General features: G+C 38.2%; 1 protein-coding gene across 2 annotated transcripts in view; it reads right to left on the bottom strand.

The window, feature by feature from the left end:
* The window catches only part of TEK (TEK receptor tyrosine kinase), a 39,159-nt gene that overhangs the window by 5,434 nt on the left and 8,495 nt on the right, over nucleotides 1-25,230 (bottom strand). The window contains exons 2-18 of one of the 2 annotated variants that reach the window (XM_030969101.1): nucleotides 21,448-21,759; nucleotides 16,156-16,266; nucleotides 12,859-13,011; nucleotides 11,849-11,980; nucleotides 10,589-10,729; nucleotides 10,257-10,385; nucleotides 9,139-9,293; nucleotides 8,740-8,881; nucleotides 8,212-8,373; nucleotides 7,276-7,410; nucleotides 6,215-6,508; nucleotides 4,659-4,958; nucleotides 3,995-4,152; nucleotides 2,541-2,751; nucleotides 1,482-1,592; nucleotides 955-1,145; nucleotides 385-498 (exon numbers count right to left, since the gene is read on the bottom strand). In XM_030969101.1, coding sequence (XP_030824961.1) covers nucleotides 385-498; nucleotides 955-1,145; nucleotides 1,482-1,592; nucleotides 2,541-2,751; nucleotides 3,995-4,152; nucleotides 4,659-4,958; nucleotides 6,215-6,508; nucleotides 7,276-7,410; nucleotides 8,212-8,373; nucleotides 8,740-8,881; nucleotides 9,139-9,293; nucleotides 10,257-10,385; nucleotides 10,589-10,729; nucleotides 11,849-11,980; nucleotides 12,859-13,011; nucleotides 16,156-16,266; nucleotides 21,448-21,759 — 2,951 coding nt within the window. The remainder of the gene's footprint in view (nucleotides 1-384; nucleotides 499-954; nucleotides 1,146-1,481; nucleotides 1,593-2,540; nucleotides 2,752-3,994; nucleotides 4,153-4,658; nucleotides 4,959-6,214; nucleotides 6,509-7,275; nucleotides 7,411-8,211; nucleotides 8,374-8,739; nucleotides 8,882-9,138; nucleotides 9,294-10,256; nucleotides 10,386-10,588; nucleotides 10,730-11,848; nucleotides 11,981-12,858; nucleotides 13,012-16,155; nucleotides 16,267-21,447; nucleotides 21,760-25,230) is intronic. The other variant, XM_030969102.1, reaches the window with a different exon arrangement.

Here is a 25,230-nt window from a genome sequence, read left to right on the forward strand (position 1 = left end):
CTTATTACATACCTTCTTTCAGATCTTCCAAAGCACTAGTTCTGGACACATCCTGATGTACGTCTGGTTACCTTCTTGCTAATTTTGGCCTTGTTCAATAGAATTAGACCAGCTTGACTCATCTATTTTACTGTCATTGATATTCATATAAATAATTTTAAATTACATTTTATATTATAGACATGGTATAGGATTTATTTTCAAGTAGATGTATTTATATGTATATTAATAAGCATGCATATTTTACATGGTAATTAATAAAATTTAAATAATCAATTCTATAATACCCATAAATTTGTGTTTTTCTTCATATGAAAACACAGATTAAGAAATAAGAAAGCAAAATTAAGAAAACAGTCTGTATCAATTTGTTTTGATCCTTACCATGGTCTTCTTAACGTAAACTTCCTGACCTCTTGATAAGCCAAAGTCAGCTATTTTTGCAACATAATTTTCTCCAACCAAGATGTTTCTTGCTGCCAAATCTCGATGAATAAACTAAAATAATGATGATGATGATAATGATAACAATAATACTAATAGTAATAGTAATAACAATAATAATAATAGTAATAATAATAATGTAATAATGTAACAAAATAAGGGAATCAGTATAATTGAGTTTTACATGTATTCATTTACTGCTATATTGAAAATTGCAACCTTTTGGAATAAGAACATAAAACAAAGAAAGTGGCTTGGTATGTCACTACCAAGAACATTTAAACTTTATCTGAAAATGAAAGCAGTTAAATACCATGTTGTTTTAAGTTTTAATGCCTCTTCCATGATTCTCCATGACATAATATTTGATAAGTTTAAATAGAGACAACAAAATAAATCTCATTCAGTGTGTGCTATAGAAGGTAAAATTAAAAATTAATGTAATTAAAGGGCATATTCCCTGGAAAAGTATTTTCCATGCTTTCAGTGCATAGAGAGTTGAAGACTGACCTGTTTCTGGCTCAAGTAGTCCATCCCTCTGGCAACATCTGCTGCAAAATGCAGAAGTTGCTGAGAGGAAAGTGTAGATGCAGTACTGTTGGCAATAGCAAATGCTGGGTCTGTCTCTAGTACTCTGCTTTTCCGAAGGAAGTCCAGTAGGTTTCCATGGGGAGCATATTCAATAGCAAGGTAAAGATATCCTAACAAAACATCAGATAGTGAGCATATCACAAAGTAAGAGATGGTCAATTGTAATTTTGGGAAATTTACACTACCTTGAGTGAAAAAAGGAAATAAACACTGGAGTGAAATGTCAAACAGGCTAATTTCTAGGAGTAGAGGAGAATTTAGAGCTAATGTTGAACATAATTTCTGGAGTATTAATGGGGGCTTGTAGATCTAAACACAAGTTTATCTGACCTTTTAACAAATGTTGCACAGGGGCCTGCTAGTGTTTCTCTGGACTGTGTGGGCTATATTGTGAGAGGGGTTTTTTAAACTAATTTTTAAAGTACATGCATTCGATAGCATCTTACCTCTATGTTCACATGCTCCCAAAAGATTTATGATGTTGGGATGGTGACCAAGTTTACAAAGAACTTCAAGTTCTCCAGCAAAATCTCTGTGATCATCTTTTGAGGCATACTCTGAAAATCAAAAAAGCACACATTTATGTTTTAGTTGTAACTGAGTTTATAACAATGCATTTTTTTAATTATGAAGACTCCATGTTGCTTGGGTTATTACTGTTTCAACTCCAGTAGAAAGAGAAAAACTGTAAGATACATTAGTATTTACAGAAAAAACCAGGATTTTTCAATCAGAGGAAAAAAATTGTGAGAAACAAGTGTCCCTAGAAGCTATCTGCAGAGAAAGGAAGTATCTTAACACACCCTATCACTCTCCTTCTTACCTGACAGCGTAAAATATTGTAGCAGGTCTTATGAAAAGGAGCTGCTTAAAAATCCTTCCATATGTGTGCTGTTGATTACTTCTGCCGATATGCAGACATTGGCTATTTTTAAATTAATCGTCACACTTAAAAGTGTTTTTCAATTTGCCTAGATAATGACCTGCTGAATTACAATAAAACATGTACGTTCTTGCAGTATTGTACACATTGTAGCTCTGCCTGGAATGTAGCTGTCATACCCAGTGAAGAAAAAGAAAGGTAATGATGCCCATGGTGTGTGCTTATATGAATGCTTAGGTGCAGTTGTGTCTGAACAGCTATACTGAACAAGATGAACTAATGCTGTGCCCCAAGAGATGCTCTCTGCTCCTGTATATCCAATGCATCTTGCCTTGCAGATGAACTCATGTGAAGCTCATGAATTGAAAAGGTCTATGAATTGAAAAATACACGATAGTTAATGGTATCAACCACTGAGGAGAAATGGAAACCAACTTTACCCATCAGAAATACAGTCACTGACAAATCTTGGCCTAGTGACACCTGATACAATTTAATTAGCAACTTTGAATATTTATTTTAGCTTTAAAAGAGGGCTGCTAAGCATTTTGTATGACAGAGAAACATTTGAAATACACAATCAAGAAAACTCTTTAGTCACAGAATCCCTGGTCTTTACTACCTTTCATCCTTTTTATTGCAGCATCCATGCGTAAGCCATCTTTCTTAATGCGTGCTTTCAAGACTTGCCCAAAGTTACCTTCCCCAATCACATCTTGAAATTTTATGTCATTCCATTCAAGAACTGGATAAATAGTAGGATCTGGACTGTTTTTGGCCTTCCTACTCAGAGTGAGAGTACCTGAGTTAAACTGCAGAGCTGGCTCTTCCCTCTGCAACAGAATTAAGAATGACATTAACTGAGATTTCTACTTCACTGAGCAACACCCTGATTACATTTCCAAAATGCCTATGCTCACTCATCTACACACACACGCACACACACACACACACATACAGAGCTGTACACGTACAGCAGACTGAGTACGTTAGACAGTTACATCTACTTTACCTGCAACAAGCAGTTCTGCCCAGATCCACAAAATAATTCAGACTTCTAAATTGATCCTTTTAGATCTGGGCCTCCTGAACAGTTTATAATCATTTTGAAGATGAAGGACATGGGCAAAAATAATGCGATAAAACATCTCAAAACCAGTTATAAGTCTCAGGCTTAAGCTTTATTTCATATTAGGCTTAATTAAATCTTGTGCTGGTCAGGCTGAGCAGGCAAGGTGATACAAGAAGAAGCAAGAAAATAAAAAGAGAGAGGAAATTATCTTCCTCCATGCTTAAGGAGACATCTCCTCTTCAGTTACACATTCTCATGAAATACTGCTGTGGGAAAAGTTTTAGGACTAGGAGACGAAGCTATTCTGTTTGGCTGGCAGACTGATCATAGAATTGGGTGAGGCTCTCACCCCTGTTTCTGAAAAAATCTATTTAGATATGAAGGAGCTATTTGGGCCAGCTTCATTCTGCCCCACAGGTTCCCCTCTGGAGGCAGAAAAAAGCAACAGAAAGAAGAGTGATTTAGAGACTGCAGCAGGATACAAAGAAATATGTGTGTATAGAGAGATATCTCCATGCGATGTTAAAATCGTCAGCAATTTCCTCACAGCTTAAACTCTGATGTTGCTGTTGATAGATCCCTGGTGTACTGTCCCCAGGTTGAAAATGGATGAGCATGTATGAGCAGCTGCTGATGCTCAAAAGCAAAATTAAATATTTGGTAGTTTTCAAAATCAGGCATGACTTCATAGAGGCAGAACAGGCTCCTCTATTCTGTCTGGCTTGGTACTTGTCATACACAAGTGTGACAAGGCAGAAGAGGGAGCACAGCAAATGGTCTGCAAACATTTTTTCAAGTCAAGTTTTCTACCTCCTAGCCTATAACTGTAGCCTACTAGCTTTAGCTTTGGGGTCACAGATAGAGAAGCTTTACAACAGTACTAATTGCACACATAAAGAGAAGACAGTGTTTGGGAAAGCCAGGAAAAAGAAATTGGAAGAAAATACAGGAAAAAATGAGCTAAATTCAATAATCAAACTGACACAGGAAAGCTGGAAACCCACCACTACATTTTGGAAAGCCTGAGCCATTCGACGCTGGAAGTTGGCTCGCTTTAACTGTAGCATGATGAGAAAGGCCAGGAGAATTGTTACACAGGTCATCCCTGCAGATCCAAGGATAGCAATAAGCAGCATTTTGCCTCCTTTTGATTCATATGTAGCTGTTGAGGAAGGACAAAAAACTTCATCATAATTTTCAGCTTATTTTGAATTATTAGCAATAATATACATTAGCAATGTGTAATTGAATACTCCTCTCTTGTAAACTGTTTAAAGAGCTAGGGATACATCCTTTTGTTTTCCAAAAATGTCAGAAACATTGAATGCTCTGAATTTCAGGTGTATGAGCACCTCAATATTCTATTTAATTCAGTCAGAGCAGAGATGAGGCCACATTCAATGATCTAATGATCTTGCTGCATGCAGCTCTTCAATTTTTGAGTCACTGGGCCCTTTTTAGTGGATATACAGAAATGGTGCATGTCGTCACTTCATCAATACCATGCAGTGAAATAAGAATTAAATTTTGGTGGCGCTGTGTTGTGTGTCAGAATTAATAGCAAAAGAAAACTCAGATTAAAACCTTAGTATTATGATAATGTCTTAGCTAACTAGTTTATACAACCAGTCCTGGTGTGTGCAAATCCAGTGTGGTGGATTAACGAACCTTTTGTTTCTGGAAGGGTCTTCAGTTCAAATGATGTATTCGGGTTGCTCAAGCCAATGTTGTTCTGAGCGTTAATCTGAACCTGGTACACAGTGTCTGGCTCAAGGCCCTTGAGCTGATATTGAGTAATGCTGGTGTTCTTTATGATAATATCAATTTGGTTGTACTCAGCCTTGCCATAAATTTTGTAGCTGATGATGATGGAGGAGATAGAATGACCCTCAGCAGCTGTCCAAGAGATGACTGAAGATGTGTCTGTGGTGTTGGAAAACCTGATGTTGTTCGGTGCAGGAGGGATTCCTGAGAACAAACACAAACACACAAGGCATTGGCTTGTACATCCACCTCTTTCTCCTTTCCACAGAGAGCAAAACATTTTCCTTGGCGCTTTTGCTGTTCTAAACACAATTTGTTGATGAGCTATGGTAACTGAATGCAATAATTTTATGATCTTGATGTGCTGTCATCCTTGTAGCAGTATTCCATACTTCCAGCAGAGGTTGGAGTGGCATTCAACATATTCTCTTGGATGAAGATTCACATCCTCTGAGCTGTATGCAAGCACACCATATTTCCTTTCAGATTAATGCAAAAAGGATTAATATCCTTCTTTACTGTATCATCATTCCCTTGTAATTCCCATGTCCTGTACTTTCACTGCTTCAGAGAGCAATTACCTGTCAGGCTGTTAGAAAGAAAGGAAATTGATACCAACACTTCCAAAAATCTAATCAGAAAACTACCAGCAGGGGTGAGTGCTACACTTGCAGATGCAGCCATGAATATTAAGCTAAGTACCTTCTCCTGGAAAACAGTACCCTTTTGTGTTTCTTAGTGCAGTTTGGTGTCAGAGCTCAGGAAAATGGAGAGTCCCATGACAGCCATTGATACTTCCACTAACATGTGTAGGATTTCAGTGAGGGCCTCCTTACATGACCTATAAGGAGGAAGAAGCCCACCCTTCCAGTGTGTGGTAAGGGCAGCGTCACCCCTCAGCCATTCAGATGGACAGTGTTCAGATGGTACTTCATTCAGATAGGGCATTTGTTGTGGTGTTGTGAAAGCACAGTGCTCACACTCAGAGAGCTCAAGGGTGATCTTCAGTGTAGCACACTTAACTACTCTTTGCTCACAGGGGTTTTACCTTGCATTGTATCTTCTCTTCTTTAAGTGCTGACTATTTCTCTATTGTCATAGCCGAATTGAGTAACAAAAGAGCTTGGAGTAGTGAACTCTGATGGCTCATCATTCTGAGGAGGAAAAAACGCTACTTGTGTCAGAAGCATGAGTTGCACAGAAATGAAGATGTGGATTCTCAAGCTTGTTTTTCTCTGTTTAAAAGAAACCCACCTTAATAGTTCCTGACAATTTCCAGCAGAAGAATTCCTTTGGATGCTGAGCTTTCTGAATATAGCAATAACAACCATAAGCGATCATCAGGAACTAAGCGTTACCAAAATAAAGGATTACATTTAATGTAGTCATCAAGTGACTATTGGTCTGATCACTGGGGGTAACATGAAGAATTAAACAGAAGGATGTGAATCAGCACTTACTGTCACTGAAAGTCCATGCATACAGATAGTTGCTCCATTCTCCTTGGGACCTGGTGTTCACCCGTACCCTGCACATGTATTGCTGTCTAGGCTCAAGATCTTTAATGATCAAGGTGGACATATTTCCTGGCACTTGAGTAATAACACTGCTCTCGTCACCGTTGTCATTCACGCTCTTCCTTTCCACTTCAACACGAATATCATCCTCTGTCCTCAGTGTTAAGGGATGCCATGATAAATTCAGTGATGTCATACTTTTTGGAAAGAGAGTGATACCTTCTGGTGGAGGAAGACCTTGGAAAAGCCACAGTGAAACAGGGAACAACATTTCATGTCTGGTATCTAAGCTAAAATAGGGGTACAGTTATTCCCAACCACTTGCCCCAGTTTGGGGTGACATAGGGTAATTCTCTCAGCCATCCCACATAATTTGGCTGAAGTTACATCTAAGAGGTGTTGATAGTCCTACAGTATCTTAGCAACAGATGATGTGCCAGTAAAATGGCATCCTCAATGAGCTGGTGTTGCAGGTGCACTTTATAGATGTGAGAAGCCAACAGTTGTTGTCTTGCTAGATAGGTCCTGGTGCAATCCTCATTTATTCTGTATGTCTGTTTTCAGTTGTTTAGTTTGGGATCTGTCCTAAATGAACTAAAAACTTTCCAGCTTGTTAAAACATCTTCAGTTTTAAAGTAAATTGATCTAAAACTAAGAGGAAGGACTGCAAAAAAGTGATTCTTATATCCAACTCTGTTGCATAGCCAGCCAAAATATATATTTTTTCCTTTCCTAGATCCCTTATCTCTAAATCAGGGAAAATAATAGCTTTGCTTTTTTTCTGGTTTTCTTCACCTCTGTTTTTTGATTTGTTTTTTTCTTTTCCTTGCTTTTTTTTTTTTTTTAATATCCCTTCGCTTGAGATTCTTTTGAAAGAGTCTACAAAGTTTTCAAATGCAACTTTCTTTGCTCAAGTGAAAGTGTTGTGACAGAGATCAGGAAACAGACAGCAGAGAAAAAGAGCTGAAATACCCCATTTGTGAGAAACCACAGTGATCCCTTACCAAGTGCAGCTGTTGTGAAGCTGGCCTGCGGTCCAGGATGGCCTTCCCCACCTTCCCCTTGCCGACTCAGCTGAACACAGAACTGATACTCCGTTTTGGGTTCCAAATTGTCCAGTCTTTTAGTTGTGCCTTTTACTGACAATAAAAGTCAAAGTAAGTAAAGCCATGCCCCATGTTGAAATATGTTATGGAAGAAAATGTTTGGAAAATACAAGGTAAGATACACAGGCTCCTTTTTTTGTTGTTGTTCTTGATTCAGTAAGATAAACTAATTAAAAGTATAATATAACTATTTTTAATTTGAGCTCCAACCCTGTCCAAAGGTGGCTTCACCTGCCATTCTTTCAGGAAAAAACAATACTGGTTGCTTAGTCAATGTCCTTTCTGTATACAGGTCTTGTGTTATACTGATTTAGTAACAACTGTTGTTAAAGGTCCTGGAATGTTTCCTGTAGTATTTTAGGCTATGCATAAAATTTGAAAGCATAACTGGAGGAGGTCATCTAACTCATAAGCAGGTTTCATTTTGCCTATACCATTACTAATAAATATTTTGGTAAGTTATTTGTCTCACTAGGGCCACAATGAACACGATGCAAGATGGTAGATGCCCCAGCATGTCTCCGTACTGCCCACTGCTTTTGAAAATCTTCCATTTACATGGAAGTTTAGAACAACTGAGCCTAATATTGAGTATACTTTATCCTAAGGAAGGAGGGGAAAACCTTTTGTTCCTGAAGTGAATATACACTTTCAACAACCGTTGGTGTAACAAATCCACATGAACATTATGTGTAGTGATAAACAGTCACACATCCAGTCACAAAATTTGTGTGCGTTGTGGAGTCTTTTGAGGCTAATCAAGAGCAGAAACACATGATGTTTCAGTTGGTAGGTGAAGTTTGTCTTTAAGGGAATTAAAGAATATCCTCTTACCTTCCACAGACATCCAGGACTGATGACGTTTTGTTGGCTTGTACAGAAGTTTTGTTGACACAACAGGTCCGTCTCCATTGTGTAACTCAGCATTGATATCAATTATGAGAAAATTATGTCCTCTGTCTGTCAGCCGCGGGGCATACTGTGGCACAGGAGGAACTGAACAAGAATGCATATATTAAACTAACCTTTTAGCTCCCTATATCAGTAAGACTCTGGTTATTCCTAGATCTGTAGGAAAACGAAAGATGCTCTTCAAAACTCGCGTAAAATAGATGGGGCTTTATGCACTAAGGCTGACAAGATATTTTAAAAAAACCTTGGGTGTTCTTCTAAATCTTATCATCACACTTATTCTTTCAATATACATAATTAGTGTGTTACTTGTAATGGATTTCTGTTCATATTCCACCTGTAAATATTTATTCAGGCATTTTCCAGCAGTGCAGAGAAAGCTTGGACATGCTAAAGTATAAAGCTGTGCTTAAAATTAGAGAGACAAGGACACTTGAAGAAAGCTTTTACCTTTGACTGTAACTTGAAATGGTTTCTCTGCCATTCCTGCTACTGTCTGCACACTGCAAACCCAAGTTCCTGTATCACCAGGCAGGACTCGATTAATTCTAAATATGGCTTCAGAGTGATTACTGGTAGAAATTTCATCAGGCTGAAATGACAAAAGATGTACAGGACCTGAAAAATTTGGGCATTTTGGAGTATTCCAATGATGCTTTGAGTTTAATAATATCTATAAAAAGCATCTATAATGGTCAACTTCATATTTTCATATGTGCTGAGAAGTTCATGGGGTACTCTAGAATACCAAAATTTCATATTATGCTTGAAAACCATAGTATGCATTAACTACAGATAAAGTCAATATAAACATTAGAAATAGCAGAAAGCAACTGATCAGGAGCCTACCCTCAGAACAGTTCCATCTTGCTTCAAGAGTTTGAATTCTTCAGATTTAGGAAGCGGCATCCCTGTTGCTATACAAAATGGTTTGAACTCGACGCCAGAATTGAGTTCCACAGGATCTAGTAAATTCACTATCTGAGGTGAAAGATCTGCCGAACCTGCAGAAGATATATAGTATAAGGTCACCCTTCCAACAGACATTTTAAAAGACAGGTTTAGGTGCGCAGGCAGTGTAGGTGTCTGGTTCTGCCTTCCCTCATGTGGGCATATGCGAGAATCACGCTTCTCAAATACAAGGTTTTTACATCATTTTATATATAATGTAAGAAGGAACAAGCCCTTTGTTCACTCCTCTTTGTTTTTCTGATCCCTCTCCTCTCTTTGTTGTTGACATTTTAAGCACAAACAGTTTAGCCATGGCAAAATCATGCACGCATTTTGTTCTGAATGTACAGTACCTCCTTACTCTCTATTTTGACTGTTTGTAAGACCAGACAGATTGCAACAGATTGCAGGATAATTTGGCTGGTTGGATCAGAGCCTTATTTCTCTATTTGGTTTTGTTCTTGAAAAGTTTCACAAATCAGCAGTGGATTTGTCTCTTTATTTATCTAGCTAAAATAATAAATGCTGAGTGCATCTTATAGAATACCTTGTCTGAATCCAATGAGACAAGTCGTGTTCAGCTTTATAAACTTAACTTTCTCCCAGAGAGAAAGAGCAGTTTTAAACTTTGGTGTTGTCTTAGTGTCTCAGTCATCATTTTCAGGTCATGAAGCTCATGGTATAGGCATGTATGCAGCCAACCAAGAGGTAGGTAATGATAAAATTCCATGAGTTTATACAAAAAGCTAGATGTGCAGCTTCTGTCAAGGATTAATGTTAAGATCAATCAAGTCCTATGGAGTAAAGCTTGAAAATCTAATGATGTCATCCTGATAAATGCAACATATAGGTCAGAGGCTTAAAAATACTGTATTACAATGAGGCTGTACAGAAGTGTCTATGCTCCTGGAAGGTAGTGGGTGGAGCAAGAATACCAGCCTGGAATGGTAATGCTGTACCAGCATTAAGATCTGTTTTAGTTACACTGGGAGCAACCATTTAGTACCTTACTTTACCTTTTTTTTCACATTGTGGACCATGCCATCCAAAGGAGCAGATGCAGCCCTTAAATCTGTCGCATGTTCCTCGATTGTGGCAATTACATTTGAGTTTGCAATCTGACCCATAAAACCCAGGTTTGCATTCTGCAAATACATATGTTGCAGTTAGTGCACAGGTGCTAGAAAATGGAAAATGTCTTAGAGTATTTTTCAGTCTCATTACAGAAAAAAACTTTTCACATGACTGTAAAATATATAATCTATTACTCTTCTCTGTTGGTTTCCTCCTGTATTTCCTGTGTGCAGAACATTAAGGATCCTCCCATTCTTTTTTTTTTCCACTCTACCTTTATCACATTCCAGTCCCATCCATCCTGTGGCACAAGAACAACCATATGGATCTGGTAGACAGAACATAAAGTTTTTGCAGCCATAATTTTCTTTACAGGTCTCTTCACATGTTTTGCCAAAAGTGTTGGCTCCACAAGCTGTTGAAGGGAGAGAAGGAAAAAGTAACCCACTGGCATTGTCCATGAAAAAGCTAGTGCTTCTCATGATACTGCACTAGACAAGGGAAAACATGAATTTAAATTAAAAATAGCACTTTGATAATTCAAATATATTAACAACCACAGCAACTTAAGCCACAGCTGTTCTAATAGTCGAGTACAGGCAGCAGAAACAATTTTCTCACTGTGAGGATCTGTCAGCCAATACCCTTGCTTTAGACCTATGGGGACACAGATTCAGCAATAAAGTGTTTTTATGAGTCTTTCTAATGTAAAATGGACAAGCAGTGCTGTGAAACACAAATATTCTTAGTGATGAATGCGCACAAAACTGCTGACGTCAAGGTTTTGCTTCGATGATAAGAGCAGCGCTCTGTTGTAATTCTTTAGCACCAACTATTCCAACAGCTTAGCTCTAGTATTTTCAGCATTACAATTCAGTCAAATAAAAAGATACATATTTAGCAATGAACCCAAAAGATGCTTGGAGAAGTCAAAACAATGTGATGCCAACTCTAATTTTTCCAGAATCCAAACTACTTGCCACACACACAGATTTGCACAAAAATATATACACTGTTGATGTCCCTACAGAGGCAAAGCACCCTGTGAGCACATTAGCAGCTTCTTCAGCCAATGTATTCTTAAGGTGTCCTGTACCACTATGCATTTAAGTTAGTCAGCAGCACTGAACATACTCATTTCAAGGGAGTCATAGCACAACCCAGATTGGCAGTGACCTCCACAGATCATCTGGTCTAGCCTTTTATGAGAAAAGGAGCCTAGGAGATATTAGGTAGCATACTGTCCAAGTGCATATTGATCAAGAAGTGTTGGAAACATTCATTATCCCTAGCAAAATAATCTCTACTAGATGAAGAGAGAAAAAGAGAAATTAAATCACAGCTGCAAGAACAGCCAGAACAGAATTCACGATTCATCTCACACAACTCCGTCCTGTCTCTAGCACCAGCTGTAAATGCTGCAGCTTTCAAGAATAAAACCAGGTACTCCATATGATACTTCCCTCAATAATATGCCAATTTCTTTTACTGAGAACAAATTAATAAGCGATCACTGAAAATAATTTTTACTTACCTTTCTCACATGTTTTTCCCATAAAACCTGGAGGACAGATGCATTCCCCAGTATCTTCATGACAAATGCCGTTGTTTGTGCAGGAAGGGCAGTGGAAGCTACAGGAAGGGCCCCATTTCTCAGCTTCACATCCTTTTGTGGAAAAATATAATGACATATTTGTTGTCTTCTTATTCAGTAACCCTTCAGGTTGTAATATTCTTTTTAGAGCATACAGTAAAATACAAGAAAGTACAAGCTATATGGAACCCCACACACCAGCCAACTGGACCACTGCCGTTAGTCAGGTAGCAGTAACTTCAAAATGCAAATTTGGGGCATCACATTTATTTATTCACAACTCCTGGAACTATCGTGTGGATACTCATGAATAAATGTGTGTTACCATCATAAATATTTTCTCTACAATGTGAGATATTTGAACAGCTATCTATTTTTTCACATCAATTTTACATTTCTGTCCTAGTTAACAGAATATAATTTTCTTTATATCTGATGGACACAGCAGCATGAGCAGCAAAGTATATAAAATGCTTGTTGGAAAGTATCCCAACTCATTCTTTCATCCAGTAGGAAGGGAACCTTAAGAGCTAATTAAAACTAAGGTAGTTTGCGAAATTATAATAATGTATGCTAAAGATGAACCCCAGGATAAGTGAGGTATGGATATAACCCACCATAGAGAACAGGGAGACCCAGTGAAGAATTAACTCTTTTATTCATTTGTGGTGTTTGAAAAACTGAGATGCTGAAAAAAGAGCTAACTGTCCTGGCAATAGCTAAGAATGAGCTCAACTTAAATCTGATGGGGTGGCATTTTTTTTCTCTCAGCTGTTGACATTAATATCAGATTGTATCAAAGGCCCTTGGTACAAAACTTTCTTCTGACATAATCTGATAGCAGCAAATGTCAAGAAAGATTTTGGTTCTTATTTGAGCACAATATGTTTCATTTCAGATTAATTTTGATGTTTAACTATTAATCATCACCACACATTAATAGAACTTACGTCTTACAATAAGCCTCGTGTAAGCAGAAGTAAAAAGGTTTCCTCCTATATATCTGGCAGAGTAAACCCCTGCATCCTGTGGTTGAACTTGAGGATAGGAGACTTCTAGCTCTCCTGGCACTTCATGCCTGGGCACAGAATGGATGAAGGAGCCTGAGGAAGGAGCACACAGATACAACAGACAGACATCATTCACCCTCTAAATAAATACATGAGCTTGCATTGGTAACTGAAGGACAGTTGGGGCAAGATAAGCAGCAGAATCTTTTTTTTTAATTAATTATGAATTTTCTGACAACTCTAGCTACACTGGTTTTTCCATAATTGGAGAAGTGCAAGTAAAAAGGAAGAGAGATCTTGAGGGGATTTAATAGATAAACAGGACAAACAACTTCACACTCAGCTTTGATAAGAGCTTAGTGGTTAAAAGTGTTCATTTTTTTCTTGGTCTTTTCTGAAGTAAGGGATAACAATCCACAAGAATTCTAGTGTGGCTGGACTTGAAAAACAAATGCCAGCCAGGTCTTATTCAGTCTGACTAGCATAAGGATTTACTTAGGAGATGAAAGCAGGAAGAATTCGGCATAGCTTTATCTTTTCTTCCCAGATTTAACACATTTCTGTTCCTTCCAGTTTTTTTCACCAGACCGTTTTTATTTTATTCTAAGATTGTTGTGCTTGATGATACATGTTTGTTAAATAATAGTATTTGGTCTTCTTCCATTGCTCTGGGTCACCAAGTAACATTTGAACACTGGCTGCTGTCAAAGAGAAGCTGCACCCATTGAACTTCAGGACCCCCAGGAGTCTTTCCACTCCAGTCTGTTAGAGCAAGGCTGCTGCAGTAGGTTGATGCCATGTCCAGCTAGATCTCACTAAAATATTTGTGCACATGCTCATCCACACTGTACAAACAAAGTCATCCACCAATATACCCAGACAGAACAACTGTGATTTTATGACTACTGCATGCCCATATGACACTCACTAAAATAGCTTAGGTTGGAAGGAGCCTGAAAGATCATCCAGTTTTGAACCCCCTGCCATGGGCAGGGACACCTTGCACTAGATCACGTTGCTCAGGGCCATCCAACCTGGCCTTGAACACTTCCACTTCTATGGACAGCCTGTTCCAGCAATTCACTACACTCACATACAAAAATTTCTTTCTTGTACCTGATCTAAACACACCCTTTATTCAGATTAAAGCCATTCCCCATTGTCACTGTCAAAAGTCCCTCTCTAGGTTTCCTTCAGCTCCCATTAGTACTGGAAGGCTGCTATAGAGGTCTCCCTCTGGGCTTCTCCTGGCTGCAAATCCCAGCTTGCTCACATTAACAACCCAGACAGTCTGATCCTGTTCTGATTCACAAGCTCAAATGGCTGAATGACCATTACTCTCGTGAATCAAATTGTCCTCGTCTTCTACATTTCCTTACAGTCACACTGAAAATGCAACAACTTTTTCCCCCTTTTCCCTTTTTTCCACTTTTCTTAAATTATTTAGAAGGTAAACAGCATCAGGCAGGACCTCTGCTGTCTGTGACCATACATACTATCAATTTGACTGTTGTCAAATTTCAGGCAGTCTAGAAATGTAAAACTTTGCTGAGGATCACAACCAAAACAGCAGAAAGACTATGGGTCAGTTCAATCCATGACAGAACATGACAACCATTCTCCATGAAAACAGGGCTAAATTAAAAGAACAAATACTTAAAGGGATTTGTTCTGAAACTGTGGGGCATTTTCTAATATCTTTTGAGTTAAAAGCTGCATAACAAACTTGACAACAAAGCATTAAGAAAGGCTTATGCTTACAGTATGCTAAGCAAGGCTCGATTCTTATGACTTGTTTTCCAAGACGTTATGCCAATGTGTTAAAGCCACCCTGTTTAGCAAGACCATTTCTTTGTCTAGACAGCCATTATGAGATTCTGTAAGGGGGAAGCAGTACTTGAAACAACTGAAGTGAAAGATTGCAACAGGTAAATATAGTAGAAGGCTTTTCTTTTCCAGTTGCTGTATCAGGACTTCTCAGAAATGTTGTTTCAACATCAACCTTAGCTGAAAAATTTGACCTACTGTCCAGAGGCAATCTGAGATTTTTTGCTGAATTTCCAGATGGAATCGCAGCTAAGGGGGTATCATGATGTTAGCAGTCCTGATCCAATATCTCATCTGGTTCTTTTCTGAGAAACTGGTGACAGGAGATCACAAAATTTTCCTAGGCACTGTGTAATGACAAGTGATGGCAAACTTGTCTGCTGTGCCCTGACACAGCTGAGTCTCTGAAGTCCCAAGAAACAGATATTTGTGAAAGGCTACTTTGCCTTTTGCCTCTTTAAAAGACACCTTTTATCTATTTAATTCTTCCAGCCTGTTGAAATGCTCCAGGTAATCAGTAGCTGGGGCTGAGGCTGACTCACTACATGAGTTTTTTGGCAGTGTGTTGACGCTTCCTTACCTCATCCTGCTGTATTTACTCCCTGTTTCCTCATGGCTCACTGTAAGCTAGATTGTCAAAGATGGAGCAGAACATTGCATGTGCTTCCCACAATCATAATTTGTTGTGGTTTAACAATGTCGTTATGAAGGTACTGTGAGTAATAGTGACCTCTATTTTTATATTTTTCTACAGAAGGTAGAGCGCAACCTGCACAAATTTCTAAGCGTCAAGCAGGAGCAACACACAGCTGAACAATGATTACATGTGATTTAGGTGCCATGCTAGATAGAAGAGTTGGTGTTACAAAATTACAAAATTTACAACCTGACTAACTCTTGTAGTTGAATGAAATAAGGGATAGATTTTGTTTACAATTTTTTCTTTCTAATAGCAGAGTACTGGTAATTAATTTCTTAGCTTGAAAGGCATCATAGAAGGTAAATGGCCTCAAAAAGCCTTCTGAAGAATGCAAAGTATCACTTGAAAAACTGTAGAAATGCAATAAAAGATATTCTAACTGGACTTTCACAGCAGCCCAGAAAGAAAAACAAACAACCAACCTAAAAACAACCAGGCAAATTATGAAGGGATGTAGAAGGAAATCAAAAATTAAAATGAAAAACAAAGCAGAGATATAAACAGAGGATTGGGCATTTTGGTGGAAAATAAACAGACAGAACATATTGCATATGGAAATTCAGCCCTTTAGGAAATGTTAAATGTATGAGGAATGATGCCTGTTACAGCTGCCCAGCATGGGCATCAACAGCCATAACTTTAAAAGACTTACTTGGCCCTCAACTAAAACAATTATAGCAGAAAGAGAAAAGACAAGAAACATTCCATACCATTCTTGTAGATCACTGCATCTTCCTCTTTTGATGCCATTCTGATGAAGGAGATGTTCACATGCTCTCCCTTATTTGCTGTAACAGTTAATGCCACTGGGTGGAACGAAGCTGAAAACAGAAGTATGTGATAAATAACAGTTACTGTCTCTATCTGGTTTCTGGCCTGATAGCTGAGAATGGTATGCAGCATGAGCCTCACTCAGATTTTGACACCCCAATTTCTTTAGAGCATAAAGTGATTCTTTACCATCAGCAGCCTCAATCAATGCTTTGGTAGAGGACTTGCCTATACCCTGAAACAACAGACTGCCACTAGAACCTGAGGCATGAAAAAAATAATTGGTTTCTGGCTAACTGGAAACAATTTCTAACTAGGAACTCCAACTGGCTGTAAAACACTTTCCAAAGTTTCTTCATCTCTTAAGACATTTTTGAAGAAGACTGGAAAAAGTACTGGAAATTGTATTGTAGGGAACAAGCTGTCACTGGCAAATAAATACCTAATACCTGATTTAAGTTCTTTTCTACTTAAGTTTTATATTGCAGAACTGTGAGATAGTTCAGGAGATTGCAATCATGCAGGGCTGGGAGAAGGTGAGGTAGATGTAGTAGGTCTGTATTTGTGTTAGTTCACCAAATTCTGGAAATACAGAGCGTGTTGGATAGCACTAAGAACCAGAGGAAAAAATCATATTCACAGGCTGTGGGACTTTCACCAAAATAGTCTCACCTGAAAATATGGCTCAATGAAAATAAAAATTCTATGTGAGAGACTGGTGTAAATCAGCCAGTTTTCCAGCAGGGAAATTGAAATTCATTTTCCTGCTTAAACAGAAAGGAACTTTTATACATTTGTTTGTAGATCTTAATTTAAACATAAAGAAAGCAGTAGATAAAATGATTTTCCCAACATTTCTGTTTATTTCTTATCAGTACATCAGAAGATAACTGGGGAAGAGACAGAAAAAACTCAAGAAATAATAGCCCTTTCTTGAAATGGCAGTTCTAATGAAACTAGTGAAATGGTAATTTTAATTACCACATTACATTGAAACAAGTTAGAAGTTAAGGATGCTTCCTTTCATTTACTTGAAAAATCCAAAGGGAAAGTTGTGAAGTGTTTTGAGGACAAATTTAGGTTTTCAGGTCATTTTAGCTCTGAGGGTTTATGCCATACTGTCATTTATATGTCCTATGGAAAAAAAAACCTCTTCTAGAATTAGTCAAATTGACTTCTTAACTATCAAGCTCCTTACCTGACAAAGAATTTGATATCTCTGTACTTTCCCTTTTAGAGCGCTCAGGGGAATTATGTACTGATTTAAACCAATCCCTTTGCTCTTTCTAAATACGAAATTTTTTAGCATTACGTGTTCCTTCTATGCAAGTTCCTCCATGTAACTCCATCTATCTTTGTTTTTCCTTCTGCTGCCACCTGCCTCCCCAGCCAGGTGAGTGGGACTATTCTGACATAAGACCCACCTGAGTCTCAGCTGAAAGGAATCCTTGAATATCCATTCATGCTCCTAGGCAGCTCTGCATTTTCAGAGGTTCCATTTCACAGCAAATATTTTCACAGCAAATATTTATTTCACAGCAATTTTTTTTAAAGAAACATATAAGGAACAGTTAATATAAACTGTTAGAAACTTATTAATTAAAAATTTGCCCTTTATCTAGAATCATGCCTCCTTTCTTGGTTCATTTTTACAGAACTGTCAATAAAATATCCTTTGGTTCATACCAACTGTTGGAGAAAAATAATTTGGGGCTTGTAGCTGTCTAAAATTTGGTGGGAAAGAAATACACAGAGATAGGATCAGAAAGCAGAGAAAAAATTATGAAGTAACTTTCTGTCATATTTTATGTGTAACAGAGCCGTAAAAAAATGAGCAGACAGATGCTATATCAAAGTTTGTATGAGGCACCTCTACAACATTATTTTTCAAAATCTGAGGGAGTAAAAATGATTATATTCTTGCAATAAAAGAAAAAACAATTTGATATTTTCATTACAAAGTGGAATTTTAAGTTAAAAATAAAAATGTTTGTATCACATGATGTAAAATTAAATAAAGAAAATCTGACCAAGAATGAAGACATTTTTATCAATCCAAGCCAACTTCCCTCCTAGGATATTATTTCCTTGAAAATTTTGACATTTTAATGTTTTATTTATCAGTGGAAACAGACAACTATTGAAAATACACAATTCTTTGTAGAATGGAATTTCCATCCCCTGCACAGTTCTAGTGGTTATGCTCTGAGACTCTGCCACACATTTTCATTCCTTTGTAAGCTATATACAATTGATTTCAGCAGGAGTTTTCCTGTTTCACATTAAGTACATGCTTTTGTAATTTTTCCTAAATATTGGTATCTACATTACATCTTAGAGAAACAGAAAATTCTAATATAGAATAATGAACTAAGTTTTCATTAGAAACAGGCAACAAAAACTGAAAGCAATTCCAACTTACTGTCAGCTCCCAAGTTAGAAGTTATTCATTACTAACAAATGCATAGTGAAAAATCATTATCTATTTAAGAGAAAAATAATTCAACAGCTTTTGTAAAAAATAAATTGTTAACTACAAATGATCCTAAGGGGTTTAGTTGCAGTCCTTTTTGGACCAAATTTAGTGAGACAATGCTAATTGTTTTAACAAGATATCGAACTTTTTAATTCCCATCTACTTTTCTTTGCATGTTAGGCTAAACCACAAGACTTTTCTACAGGGTATTGTTGCAATGGAAAGGAATGCACACTCCCTGTTGGGCTCAGCTCCAATGTATTTTTAGATTGTGACTTGTATTACATAATTTCACATCTCAAGTGTGCCAATTCCTTATAGAGACATAACGAACTGAGTTGCAGCACAAATGCCATAATACTCTACTGCTAGCATTTCCATTATTGTCCCTTTGACAGCTCTGTGGTTGAGTTTCTGTGGGGAAAACTCAATCAGATATATGAAAATAAACATTTATTGTGTAGAGAAATTGAATAAATTGTTTTTGACTAGAAGGAGAACACTCTGTGGTGTGTTATTCTAGAGATGTGTACTTATACAGAATAAGGATCGCTCCCCCTAAGAAGATAAAGCATAAACTCTTCCCTCTCATTGCATGTATGAATATTACATTTGTAACTATAATGTTTCAGTATAAAGAATTCAGGAGAATGGACTTGTTACTTTCAGAATAGCAGATGGTAAAATAAGTCAAGAAAATGAACCTGTTTCCATATTACACAGCAAAATTCTTCACTATATGTTCATATTTGATAATAGGTATACAATCAGGGAGATGGCAGTTCCCACTGAGTCAGTAGGGCTACCAAAATGATTAATGCTTAGTGAGTGTTTCACCAGCTTCTTGATAGAAGGATGCGAAACAGTGGCTGGGTTTCCAGAAGTGCTGCTTCTTCCTTTGACTTCGGTGTCTCCAATGGGAAACTGCACATTTGAACTCAATTTTTGCTGTTGAAAATCTTATTCTGCCTTTAAAAATTATGAAGTTAACAACAGTTAAGTGGAAAAAGGTCTGTTTTCCAGATACATTTGTTTTGCCAAACCCTACAATCTTTCCTTAACCTCTTTCACCACTTTCTGTGCACTTTAATAGCTATGAGAATTTCTGATGTATCTCTCTCTCTCCCATCTAATCTGATTAGATTATATACTTTCACTGAAGATTTGCTAGTCTGAAATTTTTTAGTGAAAACTTTTGCAGAGAAAATTTGAGAAAGGTACTTAAACCTAGAAATTAATCCAAGAAACCTGCCAACTACTGGTGTGAATTCTACTTCTGTTTAGAACAATATCTGTCACATAAGAAGGTTTCATAATTTGATTATTAAAGCTCACTGTTCCTAGGCCCACAGATGCCAAATGGAAAGAACTGATCGATTCAGAAGACATTCTTCCCCCATGCATGTTGCTCTACAACAGCTAGAAATGTGCTCTGCTTGCTGGCAGACTGCCACAGGCAGGGTCACAGTGACATTCCATCAACTGTTATCTTATCTCCTCCTCACTGCACCCTCCTTTGAAACAATGGAGTTGTCAGTCTGCATCTGCAGATCTTTCTTGGTGACCAATCCAACCCTTCAAAGACCACATTTGGTCAGAGAAAACATAAACCAAAGAAAATTGTATGTGTCCTACTTAGCTTGCTTCCAAACTACTCATGTTCAAAGAAATAATAGTGGGCACTAGCTGCAGCTCTTACAAATGAAATAATCTCCTTTTATAAATTTGTTGTGTTATTTAAGGAGATACCTACAACAAAAATTGCTCTTACTAAAATCTTATAAAGAAAGATCAAAATTGTCAAGCATCCTTACAGACCAGTTGCCATGGCACAAAACATTACAGTACATTAAAATCTATTTTAAATTATCTTCAGTTTTGAAAATGTGATTTGCTGCAGAAAATTACTCAAAATTTCTTGTGCCTTTCTGTAGTTGATGGTGATCTCTGCTTTGGACATTGTCCCAGAAGTCTAATGATGTCCAGAAACAAGAGAAATTTTGAACATATGTAAATACAATGTAATGGACCTTAGAAATCTTACCTTCTTGTCCCACTATATCCCTGCACATTTGCTTTTACTATTGTGCATAGCCTAAAACCAAAATCAAATGAATTGTGAAATCTGTAGTGGATTTTTGTGAATAACTTTCTCAGATTTTGGAAAACTTCTCTGGGCTTCCTTTCCAGTGCTGAGAGGGATGCCTCTTTTTTTTTTCCCCACACTGACACAGACAATGCAGATCCAGTGTTGCTGATCTGCAGTTTTACTAAACCTTAGGCAAGGCAATTATTTTCTGGGCTCAGGTTGTCTATTTACTTAAGACAGATAGAAAAGTGATGCTTAGCTATCTAGATCTCAGACCTGTCAAACTTTATAAATGGAAGCCTGTTTGAAATCAAGCACCTGGCGTGCAAGAAACCCAGCGGAGGAGTTGCCATGTATATTATTCCATGGGGTCAGTGAGGCCACTTTAATTGCTGACTTCGTGTTCCTGGCCATAGCCAGATGCAGGCAGAATACTTACAGATGTCTGACTAACTTCCACAAGGAAATGACTAGCACCTAGTACCAACCAGTTTCTCTGCACTGCAGAAAAAAATAAAAAACACCCTGAACCAAGTCCATTTTTATTAACTCAGGACTGCCTTGCCTGGTCTGGAACCCTGTTTGTGCCCACTTGTGTCAGCCAGGGATAGGTGCCAGTCTGCAAGCAGTGCCATGGCAAATTCAGATCTGACCACTATACTGTACCTCCCAGTGGCATCTTCATGGTATGTATCCTTGTCACCTCATCCTTGAGTTTCCCTTCACAGTAATATGCTCCAATAGTTTCACTGGCCTGTTCCCTCTTCCACACCACTGTTTTGGCTGCTGCTCTCTTGGAATCTTCATTAACTTCCAGTGGCTCCCGGTGCTGGTTTGCCACATCCTCCTGGTCCCGGCCTATTGTGATAGATTCACGGGAACGCCATTTGGAAGTGACACATATAAGTGATGTCTCCGAGTTGCCCACCAGAGGGAAGGAATTGATCAGTATGAGGTCCAGTGCTGCTTCTACTTTACCTAAAAAAAAAAAAAAAAAAAAAATCAAATGGAAAAAAATTTTACTGCAGAATTTGATGTGGCCAATCAAATCACCAGGTAAGCTGCGTCACCCAGTGCTCAGGGTTTCTCTGGCTGGTGCCATGCACAGCATTTGTGCAAAATTGGATGAACACAGATTAAGTATTCTGCTACAATGACTGGAGGACTTATTTTTTATGACACAAACAGATGGAATTTGCTCTTCTTAGAAAAGGCAGTGCTTCTTGCAAATGTGCTGAATTTCTTTCAAGAGCTGTTGTAGAAGCCCAAGGAAAACCATAGGTTGCCAAAGAAGATCGATCCGTGTATAGTTAGACATGCACATAAATGCCTCAAGTATGGTGTTTTTCTGGCAGCAGATTTGGTGGATGATAAGGTTGTCAGTTTAATAGTGTTTCCTCAATCTCCTTTACATGGATTTAGAACACATGAACAGATGTAAAGCAGGTATGACTTCAGTTATAGGAGATGGTAGTATCTGAACACTGGTATTTTTTTGGTGGTGGTATTTTTTTGCAGCTGTTTTATGAATTTGGACTAATGATTTCATAGTCAATCACATTAAATATTTGAAGCCCTAACAGACACTGACAAGACCCATGGCACAAAACAACTTATGCAAAAACAAAGAGCAAGTTGGCACCACCAGTTAAATGAGGTCAGGTTTAAATAACTCAAAATTGCTTCTTTTGATCAATAGGACTGCCAGAAATACACAGAGGTGAAAGATTCTTTGAAAATGAGAGATACAAGCCTAATTAAAATATCTTCTAGCAGAGTGTCACAGTTTTAGCTGTTCAAATGTGCATAGTTGGAGGGAAATTCAGCTCTCCTATAATGAACAATTGGCAAATAATAGGCGTTTCCCCTTATTTTTTAAGTTCAGGGTAAGGAGAAGGGAAATACTAACATTTTTTCCAGCTGAAACAGGAAGAATAATTGATTTCTTTTATTCATCACATCTATTTTCCTGATTTGGATACAAGTATATTTTGTATTTACATAGAGAGACCTAATATTTAGTGCTGGTCAGCTTGCAAATGTTCTCTGATGGGAAGGAAGGGGTATAGTCTTAGATAAGGAAGGTCAAAAGGTCGCAGTGCTGACTGCAGTCTTTGCGTGTGTCTCTGCGGTGCTCTGGGCCAAGGGAGGAGGTCCTCCTCTGCTTTCAGTGCAAGCAACCACTCTGGGGACTGAAGTATCTTGACAGCACATTGACACTCACCACACCCAACCAGTCTTCCACAGCCACCACCCTTTCATGTGCCAGCCCAGATAATTTGCAGTTACATAATGGAGAAATGAAACCTTCTGGAAACGTTGCAACGAACATTAAAGCAAATACTGCATAAACGTGAAGGTCAGTAAAGTCAGTTCATCCTGCTGCACATTGCCAACATGAATCCTTTGAACAAAGTTAAAGAGGTATGTGATAGAAATGAGGCCAATTCACACATTCATTTTATGTGTGAGACATTTGTCTCAAGGTTCTTAGTTTAGTATGAAGAACATTTGTGCTTTTACTATGGATCTGATGCATCAGCCAAAGGCCAATATAGCTCAACAATCACCAGCACTGAGAGAAGCTTCAGTTTAGACCAGCAAGCTTCACATGCCAGGTAGAGATATGCTTAAAATCACAAACTGCAAGATCCTAGTTTCTGCAAACTTTTGTGAAACTCAGAAAAAAATCTGGATTCAAATTCTGTGACTTGACATGATGTTCTGCACTGAGGTCAGGCCCAGTGTTAGAGAGCAGAAGTGAAATATTTTTCTGCCTGGCATCCATGGGGCACAGAGCTACGGCTGCCTTTCCAATACAAAGGTGTGAGCCCAAGGGCTGGTGTCCTTCAGAGGACAGCTGGTCATCCAGGGCCTTAGTTCCATTTTCCCTAGCATTTCTCCATTCCTCTGACTTCCACCAAAGGTTGAAAGGTGAAAATAACACCTCTTTCCTCCCCTGAATCTCAGGCTTTTAATACTCTGAGAAAAAGCAGTAGGAGAAGCCTGAATTTTGAGGACCAGCTTTCATGCTGCCTTTTTTTCCATATGCAAAGCAACATTCTACCAAAATCGGGGTATTTGCTGCATAATATTTTCCTTGTAGTAAATTCATGCAATAAAGGTGTAGAACAAGTAGACATATTGCTTTTTTAAACTTGAGAATATTCTGGGTGAATCAAAATCTATCCACCAGTGAATGGATAGTGTTCTGATTCAGTGTCTAAAGATAGCTGGCTTTTTGTCATATTAAACACCGCAGGATAGCCCGGACACCTCAATGAGGCAGATGGAACACAGATGGAGTTTCTTCCCAGAGAAAGATAAGAATTTTCTGCCTCTAAAAGGATTTTATATCTATGCATAAGTATAGAATTATATGTCAAACATGACTTTGCAGCTAAGGTTTCATAGCTGGAATATATTGCAAGCAGAAATAAAAATAGTGAAAGTTTTGCACTAAGAAAAACTATGCTTGAGATATAATTTGAAAAAGAAAAAAAAAGGCATTTTAGCAATATAAGGCCTTGGAGATGATAGCAATGTTTTCTTTGATTCCACTGGGTGGGGATTCATACAGCATCTCTTTATGATAATGGAATTTCAAATAAAATAACTACGCTTGCTAGAAAGGAATTTATCTAGTCTGGCAAAATTTAGGTCAATCATGTCCTAGATGCTAATGAAGGCTTTGAGTATGTAAGAACCAAATAAGGCAACAGAATTTAGCTTTGAGAAAAGCACAAAAAATAGAGAGAGGAAGCAGCCTATCTCAGCAGCAGGGACAATCCTCTGTGCTGCCTTGAAAAAGTCCTTTCACTCCTGTGCTGGTTCTTGAAGAACAGGCCTTATCAGGAAGGCAATTTGCTGTGTGTGCAAATGGATTTTGAGAAGAGAAAGAGCTTGCAGAAGGCTAATGCTGTAAATGGGAAATACCATGCAAAGAAGACCCATTGCCAAGTATTTATGACACATCACTCGCTATGATGCAGTGCTTTGAGTCTTTCCAGCACAGTGAAAATGGCATCCTCTATAGAAGTTTAAATAACAGCTCACTGACTATAGCCCAGACAGCAAAATAAACGGAGGGAAACGCTTACAGTTCCTCTTGGCCCGCTCCAAATTACAGGATTGTCCTCTTTCTTGCTTGGTGATACTCAGCTGTGTCTTTGACAGCTTTTCTAGTACAGATTTCTGCTGCCCAGAGAGCTAATTGTATCCTGTGCTGCATCCAAAGCAGTGCAGCCAGCAGGGCAAGGGAGGGGATTCTATCCCTCTGGTCTGGTGAGAGGGGAACCCTGCATCCGGCTCTGGGGTCCCAACATAGGAGGGACATGGACCTGTAGAAACAGGTCCATGAGAGGCTACCTAGATGATTGGAGAGATGCTGGAGCACCTCTCCAATGAGGAAAGGCTGTCAGAGTTGTGATTGTTCAGCACGGGGAAGAG

This window comes from Camarhynchus parvulus, chromosome Z (assembly GCF_901933205.1).
Source record: "Camarhynchus parvulus chromosome Z, STF_HiC, whole genome shotgun sequence".
Classification (NCBI taxonomy): domain Eukaryota; kingdom Metazoa; phylum Chordata; class Aves; order Passeriformes; family Thraupidae; genus Camarhynchus; species Camarhynchus parvulus.